Source organism: Lepidochelys kempii, chromosome 6 (assembly GCF_965140285.1).
Source record: "Lepidochelys kempii isolate rLepKem1 chromosome 6, rLepKem1.hap1, whole genome shotgun sequence".
Classification (NCBI taxonomy): Eukaryota; Metazoa; Chordata; order Testudines; family Cheloniidae; genus Lepidochelys; species Lepidochelys kempii.
The window spans coordinates 87,195,431-87,210,788 of record NC_136385.1 but is presented as its reverse complement, the minus strand read 5'-3'; the positions used below and the strand labels follow the sequence as shown (position 1 = coordinate 87,210,788).

The 15,358-nt window shown below is 38.6% G+C and overlaps 1 protein-coding gene across 4 annotated transcripts in view; it reads right to left on the bottom strand.

Moving 5' to 3' along the window:
- LOC140913158 (signal recognition particle subunit SRP54) overlaps positions 1–15,083 on the bottom strand; it is a 69,956-nt gene extending 54,873 nt beyond the window's left edge. For 2 of the 4 annotated variants that reach the window (XM_073349026.1, XM_073349022.1), the window contains exons 1-5: positions 14,874–15,083; positions 10,904–11,014; positions 4,229–4,320; positions 3,336–3,420; positions 748–852 (exon numbers count right to left, since the gene is read on the bottom strand). In XM_073349026.1, the coding sequence (XP_073205127.1) occupies positions 748–852; positions 3,336–3,420; positions 4,229–4,320; positions 10,904–10,981 (360 nt within the window). In that variant the 5' untranslated portion in view covers positions 10,982–11,014; positions 14,874–15,083. The other 2 variants (XM_073349023.2, XM_073349024.2) reach the window with 2 other exon arrangements.
- Between the last annotated feature and the right edge of the window lie 275 nt (positions 15,084–15,358).

Sequence of the window (15,358 nt, the reverse complement as noted above, 5' to 3'; positions counted from 1 at the left end):
CAGACCACTGGTCTATCTAGTCTAGTACCCCATCTCCAACAGTAGCCAATACCCCAATGATTCAGAAGAAGGTACAACCACCACCACTCAGTGAACAATTATGGAATAACCTGCCCATGCTGGGGGGGGGGAAGGGGGATTTCTTTCCAAATCTCATCAGCTGGTGGCTGGCTTCAACTTTCATTTATCAAGGTTTCTCTTCTCTCTTTAATCCCATCAAATATAAATTAATGTTCTTATCATAATTTCTTTTAAATTATGAATTGTGTAGAAAAACCTTTCTGCAGAGATTGTATCTCTGCTGCAGTAAGTCTCTTATATAAATAGGGTTGTACTGTATTCAGCAAACTATATTAATAACCATGGAAGTACACAAGCCAACAGTAACATCTAACAGAAATCTGTGTTTCAGACAGTTTAATTTTTACTATTCTCTCTATTAAGGGCTTGTCTACATTACCTGCAGGATCGATGGGCAGTGATCGATCCCCCAGGGGTCAATTTATCGCATCTAGTCTAGACGTGATAAATCGACCGCTGAGCGCTCTCCCGTCGACTCCGGTACTCCATTGGAGCGTCAGCTGTCGACTCACCGCAGTGAAGACACCGCGGTGAGTAGATCTAAGTATGTCAACTTCAGCAATGTTATTCACATAGCTAAAGTTGCCTAACTTAGATCGATTCACACACACCCCGCTGCAGTGTAGATCAGGCCTAAATATTGTAAAAGGATTCAGTATAATTTACCTTTGAACATGTTGTGGTTTTACCACTTCCCTGCAGCCCAACAAACATTATAATGTTCTGTTTTCCTTTAGTTGGTGTCCAGGCTTTGACTCCAGGATCTACAAGCTGTAAGACAAAGCATAATAATAAATGAAAGAAAGTTAAACGTCAGAAGTGTGGAATTGTTAGAGGACATACTACGCTCCTACCTTCACCCAAGTCCCTATGCAGAGGGGTGGCTTGACTTACATACCCAACTGTGTGTCTGAACTTGGTCTTTTAAAAGGTTAACTGATTGAGCACTGCTATTAATTACACATTTCACAGGTCTAAGTCAAGGTAGATTTGGCTAGTCCTTAAATACATACACGCAAAATTTCCTTGAGTTCAGATTTTAAATTTGTTTGGTTTAGTTTGCTTAATTTGAAACAAAATATTTAAACAATTTTAATTCTGATTTTTAGGTGTGTGGTGTCACTAACAACCTGGCCAACAGGTGGCTGAAGGACTGGCTGGAACACCACAAATGTCATGTTGTAATGGGCATGCTCTCTGAGACGGCTGATAGACCAATCGATCAAGGTGAATTCTGATTTCTGTTATGGACTAAAGAAAGGATAGACAAGACTAATTTGACTTTATAACCCTATAAACAAACGGAACACCCTATTCACAGCTGATAGCAGAAACCTGTCAGTGCTTGAACAATCCACCTACCCATGGCAAGTAGGAAGCTTACCAACAGAACCACAGCCAATTTGTGCAGAATTTAAGCTTTTTAATAAGAGCTAGAAACATAACTTTTATGGCTCCAGTTTCTATCTTATAAGCAAGAGAAGAAAATTAACTGATGCAGTGCCCTCTTCCTGAGTCTGCAGACGTTCACAGCTTTGCTAATGTGCTCCAAAGTGAAAACAAGGCACAAACATCAATTTTCGCTGCTTCTACTCAAAGCCCTCTTGGGAGATGTGAAACTGAAAGGAATCTGGCTAATTTCACTTTGATGCTTCTGGCTGGGAAAAGCTGAGTAACTGTGCAAACAGGCACTGAAGTTATTAAACGAGGGCAACAACTCACAAATGAAGACCAAAAGGGGTAAGACTACTAGCGATACCCAATATGCAGCAGCCAAGAGGTTGTGGGAGGAAGGTACCCAGAGGAAGAACGCTCCTTACCCCTGCAGCCTTGGGGAGGATTTGTATACTTCAGATTTGTCAGATGTCTTCTAGATGGAACCCAGGCCCAGCCCCATGCCCTCAAGCAGCGTCCCAGGACACCACAACAATAAGGGAGAAATCATTGCACCCTTTTCTTTCCCAGAAGCAGAGGTGTGTTGGTTTCTGATGTAGGTGTTCTTCACAAACAATACCTCTATCCCTCTCTTCCCTATCACTTGGTCTTTGGCTAGTAACATTAGGTTGTTAAGAGTCTTGTAAAAATATCAAACCCTATGTAAAAGTGGATGGAGGAAGGGAATATGTGCAAATGGGAACAAAAAACATGCTAGGGGAGTAAACAAGAAAGAATGATGAGATAAGTTAGAAAAGTTGAGAAAAAAATGGAGGGAAAAAAGGAGGAGGAGAAGCAGAAAACGGTAGAGAACTGGAAGAAACTTTGAAGTCAGCAAGAATAATATAAAAAGTGATCTAGTGAGGGGAAAAAGAAAGAAGTGGAGTGAAGCCAGGAAGGGAGAAAATGTCTAAGGCCAGATCAACACTATAAACAACTTACCATCGGTATAACTACATCGTTACATGGGTGAGAAAAATCCACACACATAAGCAATGCAATTATGCCAACCTAACCTCTGTATAGAAAGTGCTATGCCAACAGGAGGGCTTCTCCAGTCGACATAATCCACCTATGTGAGAAGCCCTCCTGTTGGTGTAGTAACATCTTCATTGAAGTGCTACAGCACTTCAGCGCAGAGTTTTAAGTGTAGACGTACCCTAAGAAAGCAAGAGAAATTTAGTTGATTACATTTAAAAAATTTTATTAGACAGACACATTGTAACATACTGTCAATTAAAGAATAAAAACAATACACAACTGCTTTATTCCTTTAAATTGCAGCGTGGCTTGGTTGGGGGGCATTGCAGAACAGCTCTTTTCCACTTGCTCATAGGCTTATTTCTCAGCCTTGTAGATGTTGGACAAATTTTTCAAGCTCCAGTTACAATCAGAAATAGCTTGTGTGAGCACTAGAGTTTGAAAGGACTCCAGTTACCTAATCCTACATTCTTTCACAATTCAACAAACAATTTCATACAGAAACCATTTTTCTAATCTCTCTAGTTACTAGGACTTTTTTCCCCGTTGTTCAATCACAATTCAAAAAAATAATGTTATAGATTTTTTTATTTTTAATAACAATGTTAAACATCTTTGGATTTAATGTCCTGGCACAGGTAAATGCGATGTATCCAAACAGGAACAATGTTTACCAACACAAATCTATTTTAATACATAACAGTAGCTCATATTTTGTAACTGTGAGATGTTTGTACAGTATGTTCATACCTGAACTGTTATTTGGACTGGATGGTTATTTACACAAAAAGAGAGATAAAAATCCAAAATAAAAATATGCAAATCTCATACAGTTTTACCTTGACAAGTTCTTTAAAGACAGCATGCTGAATCATTTTCCTTTTGTTAAGACCAGATGCCATCTCTTCAAGATCAATAGCAGACCTAAGTTTTTAAAAGTTGTTAAAATAAAATCAAAACAAGATAAGGAATGTCAGTATAGTTTAAGCAAACCTTGAGAAGAGGATCATAAGTATGTCTTAGTTTATATGAACAGAGAAAAATGCCCTACATTCTCTAAGTGTCTTGAACTGTCCATATTTTCTTAAACATAAAGAAACGTACAGTAGAAACATTATCCTCATATTTAGGGTAGATTACCAGCTTTCTAGTATACTTGACTATTTTAGAGAGCAACTCAAGTAAAGTACACTAAAAGTTAAACATATTTGAACAGTACTGTCACATGTAAACAGACCTCTGTATTTCATTCTGTATTTATATCAAATACAGAATGAAACAGGCAAACCTTAAGAGGCATCAGTATGGTTACTATTAAAAGGTATGATGTATGGCCAACTAATTAAACTCTGAAGGAGTTTCACTGCACTAAAATGTCTAATTTGACCTCATTACTTCTCATGGAAACTTTATGAAATATTAAATTTGATATAAAAACAGATAGCATATATAAAATCTATTTTCTTCTTTAGAAAAACATCATCAACTAGTTAACTTGAGGAAAGATGTCTTAGGTAAAACTGAATTGACACTGACATTTAAATGCTCAGACTAAATTTCTCTAGTGAAGGAGAAGTGGAATGATGGGGGAAAATAATTAAATGAAAATCACGTATTTTTGTTCCTTTAAAAAGGTATCATGTAAGTTACTCTACACATCTCACTCGTCTGCAACCTCCATACAAACATAATAGAACTAGTCAATTTAATGTATTTTGATTATTTGACTTACTTGACATTTTCTCTCAGCTGTTTCACTAATTTAATGTTAACATCAGCTTCCAGTAGTGCTGTACATACTTCTTTTAACATAGCATTTAAAACCTTTGGGAGGATTTAAAAAAAAAAAAAAAAAAGAGGGGGCATTTAAAATTTACGATTGTACAGAAATCAAGTTTGTTCATAGCATCATGAAAACAATGGCATTTTTGTTTTAGTGTTCGGTAAACATAAAATAATTAATACTTAAAGCAATCCTTGAATCTGATGTAAACCACAGACAGAATGGATAGTCCTTGAAGTGGAAGTTGATGATTTTAGATGTGTCTTACTGGAACACACTGATTTATAAATTAAAAATATTTGATTCAATTGTGTAAACACAGGAATAAAACAAAAGTACTACAGTAGAACCCCAGAACTACAAACATCAGAATTATGAAGTGACCGGTCAACCTCACACCTCATTTAGAATTGGAAGTATACAATCAGCAGAGACCAAAAACAAAAAAACCCGCAAATATGGTACAGTGTTGTGTTAAACAAACTACTAAAAAAAAAAATAAACGGAAAGTTTGACATCTTTTTTTCAAGTAAGCAATCTTTCTGTGCTTGTTTCATTTAAAATTAAGATGATTAAAATCAGCATTTTCCTTCTCCATAGTAAAGTTTCAATGCTATATTAAGTTAATGTTCAGTTGTAAACTTCTGAAAGAACAACCATAATGTTTTGTTCAGAGTTATGAACATTTCAAAGTTACAAAATACCTCCATTCCCGAAGTGTTCGTAATGGAGGTTCTACTGTAGTTCTATGAAAAAAAATATTCAGGTATGAAAAGCACAGCTGATCAGTTTATATCATCATGCAACTTTTACTCTACTATATTAAAAGAATGTGTTCCTTCCCCCTCACCAGCAAAATTACCATAATTTCATAACAAGAGATAATTCAGCCTCATGTAAAGGTAAACTCAAGTTAATTGGAAGAATTGTACTGTAAAAGTAATTATAGATGTGCATAAAATAGTTATGACAAACAGCAGATGAAATGAGATTGACAAGAACAGTTTGTATCCAGTCACAGACAAAAGTGAACAAGAACAAACATCAAACATCCATAAATAAAAGCATTCCCTAGAACCAAAATAAGCACATTTCATTAAGAAGGTACACCATGATTCACACACGGGGGTTGGACTAGATGACCTCCTGAGGTCCCTTCCAAACCTGATATTCTATGATTCTATGATTCACTTTGGCCAGTGTTTTCAAACCAGGGTGGCTAGAGTTCAGAAGGTGGTTAAATTTTAAGGAGTTGGTGCATTTAAAATTTTTACCACTAATCCATACTCTACACAGCTTTCTCAGGGGTCTGATTTTCTGAGACACTGAACTCTTGTAGTTCTCACTGGAGAAAACAGGAGATATGGATGCTCGCCCCTCTGGAAAAAACAGGTTACCTATTTAACTGCTTAACTTAAGCACCCAGGTTTGAGAATTTTGTCTGAGGTATTATACATCTTCAGACAGATACAAGCTTGGGATAAGATGAAAAGTTTATGGTCTTAATCAAATCTGATAATTTGTTATATAAAGAAAACAACACAACACATGATAAAATTTAGGATAATTGGCAAACTATTCATAGATTAAGGCCAGAAGGGATCATTGTGATTATGTAACTGGATTTCCGCAAAACACCAGCCACAGAATTCTCTGGATTAATTCCTGCTTTAAGTCCAATAGCTGTGGTTAAACCAAACCCTATTTTAGAAAAACATCCAATCTTGATTTACAGTGATATAAATCCACCACAACTTTGGTAAATTGTTCCAATGGTTAGTGAGGCCTTACTTCCAGTCTGAATTTATCTAGCTTCAAATTCCAGCCACTAGATCTTGTTATAACTAGACAGAAACCTCCTAGATTGAAGACCCTTCTATCACCAAATTTCTATTCCCCATGCAGATATTTATGTATCCTTTACCTTCTCTTTGTTAAGCCAGATTGACTGAGCTGCTTGAGTCTCTAAGGCATGTTTTGAATCATTCTCATGGCTCTTCTCTGAGCCCTCTCCAATTGATCCTTAAGCATAGCCACCAGAACTGCATATTCAATATTCACAGTAGTAGTCGCACCAGTGCCAAGTACAGAGGTAATGAAACCTCTATTCTAACTTGATATTCCCCTCTTTACACATGTAAGGATCACATTAGCTCTTTTGGTTGCAGCTTTGCACAGAGGGCACATATTCAGTTGTTTATCCACCATAACACGAAATCTTTTTCAGAGTCACTGTTTCCAGTCCCTGCAATAGTGTGTCCAGTTCTGGAGTTCCCCCATCCTGTATCTATGGTGTACATTCTTTGTTCTTTGATGTATAACCTTACATTTGGCCATACTGAGACACATATTGTTTGCTTGTGCCCAGCTTACCAAGATATAGATTTCTCTGTATGAGTGAGCTGTCCTCTTCATTATTTACCACTCCTCCAATCTTTGGGTCATCTGCAAACTTTATCACTGATGGTTTTATTTTTTTCAGATCATTGATAAAAATGTTAAATAGCATAGCACCAAGAAACGCTCAGTAGGGAATGCCACTACAAACACATCTGCTCAATAGCTACTTTCTGTTTACAATTACATTTTGAGTCCTGTTAGCCAGGTTTTAATCTACTTAATGTGTGCCACACTGATTATGTATCATTCTAGTTTCTTAATCAAAACATTGTGCAGTACCAAATCAAACACCTACAGAAATTAACCATATTACATCAATGCTATTATCAAAAGATACTTAGTTTGACAAGATCTATTTTCCATAAAACCATGTTGTTTGGATTGGCATTAGTTACCCTACTTTAATTCTTTATCAACTGAGTCCTGTATCAGCCATTTAGGAAGAAGAAAAAAAAAAGCCACAGGATTCCTGTCAAACTGAGAAGCCTATAGTTACCATCATCATCCCATTTACCCTTTAAGTATTGACAACAACGTTAGCTTTCTTCCAGTCCTTTGGAACTTCTCCAGTGTTCCAAGACTCATTGAAAAAAACATAACGTTCCAGAGAGTTCTTTGAACAGCTCTTTAATTCTCCTGTAAATTATCCAAGCCTGCTGATTAAAAATCATCTGTCTTTATTAGCTACTGTTTAACATCCTCTTTAGTTACTGATTGAGTTATAAGTATTTCATCATATAATATGAATACATCATCTTGCTTCTTCCCTTGTAGTATGATTTCCCTCACTCTGTAGGCGAGATAATTAAATATACCGACCCCAGGAAGGCAGAAGTGATATGTATACATCCAGGTGTCCTCTAGAGGAAAAGTCCTGTTTAAAGGTCACTCCGTTAAAATATTTCATTATAATTGTATATGTAAAATCAGGAACAAGAACAAAAACCTCACACCCTCTAGTTGGAGAATAAAGGCGGAAAAAGGAAATCCTGCCGACTATGCCATGTAAGAGGAAAATTCACTAGGGTGAATTTGCTGGGAAGCCCTGATAAGGGCCTTGCCCCTACCCTCAGTCAGGTGGAATGAGCCTGAGAGGTAGCTCACAATTAAATTTGGTTCGTTATCACTACTCACCTATCACCAAGAAGAGGACCCAAGTTTGTTCGTTGAAAATTAAAACGAATATTTATTTATAGGGAATTCTTCATTACAAAGGTATGCGGAGAAATTATTGATACAATTCTACGGCAAATTTTATGTAATATTTTTATGTATTATAATATTTGTTGCAATGCAGAAAAAGGAATAGGTTAACCACAACTCAAGCACTCAAGACTTTTATTATTCTCTTATTTGTATGCTATTTTATACCTAGGATTAATTGTTTTTCTATTTCTTTAAGCTGTTTTTTCTGGTTTGCTTACCTAATCGCGTCACCTCATCCGAGACAGTCCGACTAAGGTGACCTTCACTCCGAATGAGACCTGGCCAGGGCCTCAGAGCCGGTTGGCACGTCGATTCTTTCGGGAGATTGATTGGTAGGGGAGACAGAGCAAGGAGGCTCCCTTAGGAGACTCTTGTTAGTTCTGTCACACTGCTTAGCTGTTTTCAGCTGACATTTAAAGGTCTGGGCCCAGCTTTACTTTCGATTTGGAGTTATCAAGTGGCCAAATTAGAATATTGTTTGGTTTTACTAATTTATGCAGTTTCCTGCATTGCTATGACTATTTGACTTGAGTGCATATGTTGCAGTCAGAGCCACTTGCCTTTTCTTGCAGCACATATTAACCTAGCATATCTTAAAACACTTCTAACACATTTAACTTCATTGCATATATTAAAGATTTAAACATATTCACTCCTACTTCCTTTTAATGATTTGCATACAATATGGTTTTGTATTTTAGCTGATACATACATTAAGCTTGCTCCTACTTCAATTAACCATAAAAACACATACATCTTACTCCTACGTATATTACTTTATGCATAATACATCATAACTTGCTATTGATTCTATTGTGTGAGGCCTATTGCTTTCTAATGCATTTATTTCACGCTTCTCAAATATAGAACAGAAATATTTATTGAACATTTCTGTCTCTTCTGCATTGACAATTCTATCATTTTCATCTAGTAATGAACCAATACCATTGTTAGGATTCCTTTTGTACCTAATATAATTAAACTCCTTATTGTCCTTAATTCTGCTAGCCATAGGTATCTGTCTGTGTCCTTTCTGCTTCCTACATCAGTTTTCTGCTATTCACAGCTTCTAATTCATATTCATTGCTATCAACTTCCGCTTATTTCCATTTGTTTTATTTAACTTTCACTTCCCTTCTAAGCCAGGATTGTTTTTTAACCATTGTCGCCTTCTCTCTCTCTCAAAATTATGGGCTTGTGGCTTTTTTGGGCATCTAACAAAATGCTCAGACTTAAAAGTTTAATGAAAAAGGTGCCACGCAGTAAGGAATAAGATCCAGAGTTTCTGCCAATGTAAAATTTACACAGCTCCTGGCTACATTATGGCTGCCTATAGCAATGTTATTAGTTTCACAAGCACTGTAATTCAGTCACTTTAAAGAAACAGCTGTTTAACTTCTTTTTTGCTAAAAGAACCTGCACTTACATTAAAAAAGCTATTGGATTGTTATTGGGTGGGAAAAAGTTTAACTCTATTTCAATATGTAATAGATGCATGCTTAACCAATTATTCCAAAAATTTACATTTAAAAAAGGCTAATGCAGTCACAGTCCTAGGATGCATCAGGTGAGGTATTTCCAACAGAGACAGAAAAGTGTTAGTACCATCATACCAGGCACTGGTGAGACCTCATCTAGAACACTCTGTGCAATTCTGGTCTCCCATGTTTAAGAAACATGAATTCAAACGGGAACATTTGCAGAGAAGAGCTACTAGGATGATCAGAGGAATGAAAATCTACCTTATGAAAGGAGACTCAAAGAACTTGACTTGTTTAGCCTAAGCAAAAGGTGGCCAAGGGGAGATATGATTGCGCTCTATAAATACATCACAGGGATAAATACCAGGGAGGGAGATGAGTTATTTAAGGTAAGAACAAATAGATACAAACTGGCCATCAACAAATTTAGACTCAACATTAGGCAAAGATTTCTAACCACCAGAGCAGTGAAGTTCCAGAACAGCCTTCCAAGGGAAGCAGGAGGTGTGTGTGTGTGTGTGCACGCACGAGGGAGGAGAAGAGAAGAGAGAACGGAACTGGCTTCAAGACTCAGCTTGTTAAGTTTGAGGAGATGGTATGATGGGACTGCCTATGATGGCATGTGGTCCATCAGTGACTGCCAGTAGCAAAAATCCCCAACAGCTGGAGATAGGACACTAAACGGGGAAGGCTCTGCATTATTACAGAGAATTCTTCCCCAAGCATTTGCCTGGTGGGTCTTGCCCACTTGCTCAGAATCTAATTGATCACCTACTTAGGGTCAGAAAGGAATTTTCCCCCAGGCCTGACTGGCAGAGACCCTGGGAGTTTTATGGCTTCCTCTGAAGCCTGGGTCACAAGAAGGTCTAAAACCAGTGATGGAGAATTCGCTGTAACTTGATGTCTTTAAATCATGATTTGAGGACGTCAGTAACTCAGCAAGAGGTTAGGGGTCTATTTCAAGAGTAGGTGGGCAATGTGTAGGAGGTCAGACTAGATGATCACGGTGGACCCTTCTGATCTTAATGTCTACGAGACCTGTTCAACTACATTTTGTTAAACATATACCGTAACTACTAAGTCACCCAAAATCATACAGAGGATACCCAAATAAGCTTCAGAACACAGAATTAATAATTTATATACTATTAAGCATACAAATTATTAATTCTATCCAGCAAAGTTGATGCAAAAGATTTATACTCCCTTACTGATGTGCCTCAGTACCTTCTACCAGCTGGCAGACCCAAACTTAACGTGTTTCTTTTATTTCTGTCATTTACTCCTTTGATTTCAGCTGCTTACCTTCTTCCCTGGCTCATTTCCTCTTAGGAAGACAGTTTGATCCCCTGCCCATGCCTTGCACACTTAGTTAAAATTAAATAATTGGGGTATCTTCAAGCTGATGCGTTAGTTTGGCCACTGACTTTGGGGTGACTAAATTCCAGTAGTTTTTAAGCAAGACCAGTCTAGTCCATCATGGTAATATTTTGCCTTCTCGATGATGAGAGCTATAATGTACACAAATATTACATACCTCTTCATTGATAATTGTAGCATTGCTCAGCGAGCGCAACGCTGAGGTTATTTTTCTTCCAAGGTCTGCTAACACCATTTTGGCGGCTTCAGAGAAATCTCACACAACAATCTGTAAAGCATTAAAAAAAGGTAAACAAGCTTTAATTTTAGGAAATATTCTGTTACAAGAAAAAGTAAGTAGGTCTTTGATTTTTAGGTGAGGTACGTTACCATGATGTCATCTTGATGTTTATATAGTGGGAAAAGAAAGTCTGTCTCATAATCAGCTTTGTTCTAAGACTATTTAGATAGTTTTGCTGCTCTGTATCAGTCTAAATTTCTCATTTCCTGAGGACACTCATGAAAAACAGGTTATTTTGGAGTTTGTTATTGCTGCTCATTTCTCATCTCAAGTCCTAGAATTCTCTTTAGAGCATTTCCAAGCAACTAGCTGTGATGTCACAACCAGATTTGAGTTATGGCAAGGAAGAAGAGGATATGAACAAACTCAAACTTTGAGGTGAAAAATTGTTCCAGAGAAATATACCAAGTAAGAGACCCATGTTCAAATCTAGATCTCCCTCAGTGAGCCAAATGACACTAGGAAAACACCAGAATTAGATCATAAATCTTGCCTTACAATATATATCTGACAACCTGTCAAGAAGAAATCTCTAGAAAGGAAAAATAGTGTGACAAAAGCCATGTGAAAGTTGAACAATGTTATACAAGATAGGAAAGCACAGTTTTGATGAGTAAACCCTCATCTTTCAAAACACCTTCTGATTTTGATTCTGCCAGGTAGAAGTACAACTCAAAATTTGACTAGACTATTTTCCTTGTCCAACTTCTGTGAAATCCACATCTTAAATAGAAAAGATCTACTTTTTAAAGTTACATTTTAATAGCTTACTGTTATTAGCAATCAAAGCCCCAATCCTGCAGACATTTACACAAGTGCTTTATTTTATATGTCAGGTTTGATGGGGCTACTCATGACCACATTTATATTTATAGAATTTAAAATAAGCTTTCAGAATTCTGCACATCTGCAAGTGCAGATGTTACACATTGTTTCCTGACAAAGTGTTATTTTTGCCACAGAAATTCGAAACAAAAACTAAAGAAATCAAGTGGCTCAGCTTGCAACAGCATTACAGTGAGCCCACAGCTAAGTAACTGGGGATGGGGAGGCCAAAAGACTCTACATTTCAACTTCAGCATTTTTAGTTCCAACTGCCATTCTCTCACGAGTTACCAGACATTAACATAGACAGCACATTTCAACAGAAGGGCTGGGAACTGCTGAAGTCTAATGATACTACAGGAATCCGAGGCTCAAAGAAACCATGAATATTTCACAGAAATTTGGATACAACTAACAAAGATGAGATGGGGAAAGAAGACTTTAATAAACTTGTTTTATTCCTTCTTCATCTCATATGGTAGAGAATCCAAATATTTACTTTTGTAACATTCTTTGAAAAAGTCTTGGTATTAGTAAAAAAAAAAAAAAAAAATACTACTCAACTCATTCTTTTATAGCGGAAAACTTCATGGGGATTTTTTTTTAAATGTTTGTAAAAGTTTATACACTTTAAAGTTAGGCACGTACGTGAACCCTCATATCGAGGGACTCAAGTAACACTGTAAGCAAACATTTATTTGCTTATGTTACCAATATGTTGGATTATTAAGAATGGAAAAAAAATGTTAAATACAGATCTCTTTTCACCATGTTTCTTTTTTGCATTTCTCACAGCTTGTACCACGAAAATCAGCGAAGTCTGCTCTACTTTTGTTAATAGTCCCTTTAATGTCACAAACATTGCAGGAGACTGTTTATTTAAACAGCGTTTTCTGTTGTAGCCATGTTGGTCCAAGTATATTAGAGGGTAAGTCTACACTTAAAGTGCTACACTGATGCAGCTGCACTGCTGTAGCACTTTAATAAAGACGCCCTATGCTGATGGGAGAGAGCTCTCCAGTGAGCATAGTTAATTCACCTTGAGAGATAACAGCTATGTCTACTACAGACCTTACAGTGGCACAGCTTATACTGCTGCAGCTGCACCATTGTAAGGTCTCCTGTGTAGCCACTCTATGCCAAAAGAAGAGAGCTCTCCCATCAGCCTAATTAAACCACCCCCCAAGAAGCGGCAGTAGCTATATCGGAGGGAGAACATCTCCTGCAGACACAGCGGTCCACACTAGTGCTTCTGTCGGTGAAACTTATGTCATTCAGGGGGGCTTTTTTTCCACATCTCTGACCGACAAAAGTGCTAGTGTAGACATAGCCTATGTCTATGGGAGAAACTCTCACTGATATAGTGCTGTCTACACGGCTAGGTCAGTACAACTACGTTGCTCAGGATTATGGATTTTTTACACTTCTGTAAACTAGTACACTTCTTAGATTATGAGTGAAAGATTGCTGAAAAATCCACGCTCCTGAGCAGTGTGGTTAAGATGACCTAAATCCCAGTGTAGACAGCACTAGGTCAAGTGAAGAATTCTTTCATTGACCTAGCTACTGCCTCTCAGGGAGGTGGATTACCTACGCTGATGGGAGAATCTCTCCCGTTGGGGTAGGTAATGTCTACACTTAAAGCTGCTGTAGCGCTTCAGTGTAGACAAACCCCAGGTACTTTTCTCAGACCTGAAGACGCCTGAGTAGCTTGGAGGCTTGTCTCTTTCACCAACAGAAGTTGTTCCATTAAAAGATATCACCTCACCCACTTTGTTTCTCTGGGTTTTTTGTTTTTTTCTAGCTGTAATTTTAAAAATCATGAATACATTTTTTGTTTTGCATTCTGTAAAAAAACCTTTCACAAAATTTAATTTGTAGTTCTCTCTGAAAACATATCACATTAAATTTAAATTGTTATAATCTCCAACAGTAGAACTCTCCTCCGTAGCACCCTCAAAGTCTAAATGAGCAGATGATCTTCCAGTCACATTGCAAGGCATAACAAATGCAGGCTCTTTCAAAACAATGTAGTTTCAAATCCAGCAGTATAAACCTTCAGGTGAGAACCACGCTGCACGCTTGAAAGCCCCAAATAATTTCTACTCTTGGGTTAGCGAGCATAGGGAATAGGGTTGTTACGATTGATTGTTGTACTGAGATTAAGAAAGCACTCATAGAAACGTTGATATGTAAACATCGAAATATCCTATTTACTAGTGCCCATGGCTGATTAAATTTATCCCAAGGATTAAAATATTGTTTTCTAGTCTATGGAATACGATCTATTTAAGGTGATATTTATGGAGTCTTCTCTGCTGCTTTGTTTTCTGTAGAAATACATAACGCAATTCGAAGTTGTATGGTTAATGAGAAATATTTGGTACTGCTGAAAGAACATGTGTCAATACTTTAAAATACAGAATGGCAAACATAAGTAGTCATGCAGGGTTTTATGAACAAATCAGTGGCCAACTAGAAATTATTTCGCATAATACAACAAAGCCACATTTAGTCTGGAACACCAGCGACACAAAAAAAGAAAGTTTATACCCAACCTTCCTACCTGCCGTTACAACAGGTGACGGTCCGGATTTTTGCTAGAAGCGGAGACCAGACACCCACCCGCCCCACTCTGTGTGGATCTTTAGAGCAGAAACCGGACCGCTTAAGCACGAGAGCGCGGCCCGAGAGCTACGGGGATGGGCCGGAACCAGGGACAGGCTGGTGGCCGGAACGATGTGCGTCTTCCTTCGAATCTGCGCAGGCTGCCAGGCAGGCGACACCCCGCCTCAGTCTCGGCTTGAGACTTTCCCCGGCTGGAGAGTGCGCGACAGGGGCAGACCCGGCCGGTGACCGCGGGCCAGACGGGAGCTCACCGGCAGGGCCCTGCCGCCGGGAGCGCGGTGAGAGGCCGACAGCCGGGCTGCGCCGGGGAGAGGCACCGCAGAGGGAACCTGCGCTCGGGGATGAGAACGGGCCCGTGCCCAGGACTCCCAGCCCGGCCGCCCACGGGACTCACCAGAGCGCACACGCGCAGAGCGGTCCCGCGGGAGGCGGCGGGCCCAGAGAGGCCGCGGTGCAGACCGGGCCCGCGGGGGCCACGCTCCTCTCTCTCACCCCGTCTGCCCCTTGCTGCTGGGGCTCACAACACAGCGAGCGCCAGCGCCGCCACTCAGCCTGGAAAACGTCACCTTACTCCTCAATCCCCGACCTCCCGGGGCAACCACTTCCGTTTCCCGGTCAAGCCAGCTGAGCCTGTCCGCTTTAAGGTGGAACTGAAAAGTTCCGCTCTAGGGGTTCTGCTCCTAGCTACAGGCTAATGGGCCGAAACATTTTCTTTTTTATTAAGCTTTTAAAAATCTGTAAAGAAAAAACTAACATAACAAACGATGCTTAAACGCTTCATAATATATTAACTCTTTGCTAGCTCACCCTAGCTATACCTGAAACATTTAATGCTATATATGACGGGTTACAAAGCAAATCAGTTATTTGGTATTACAG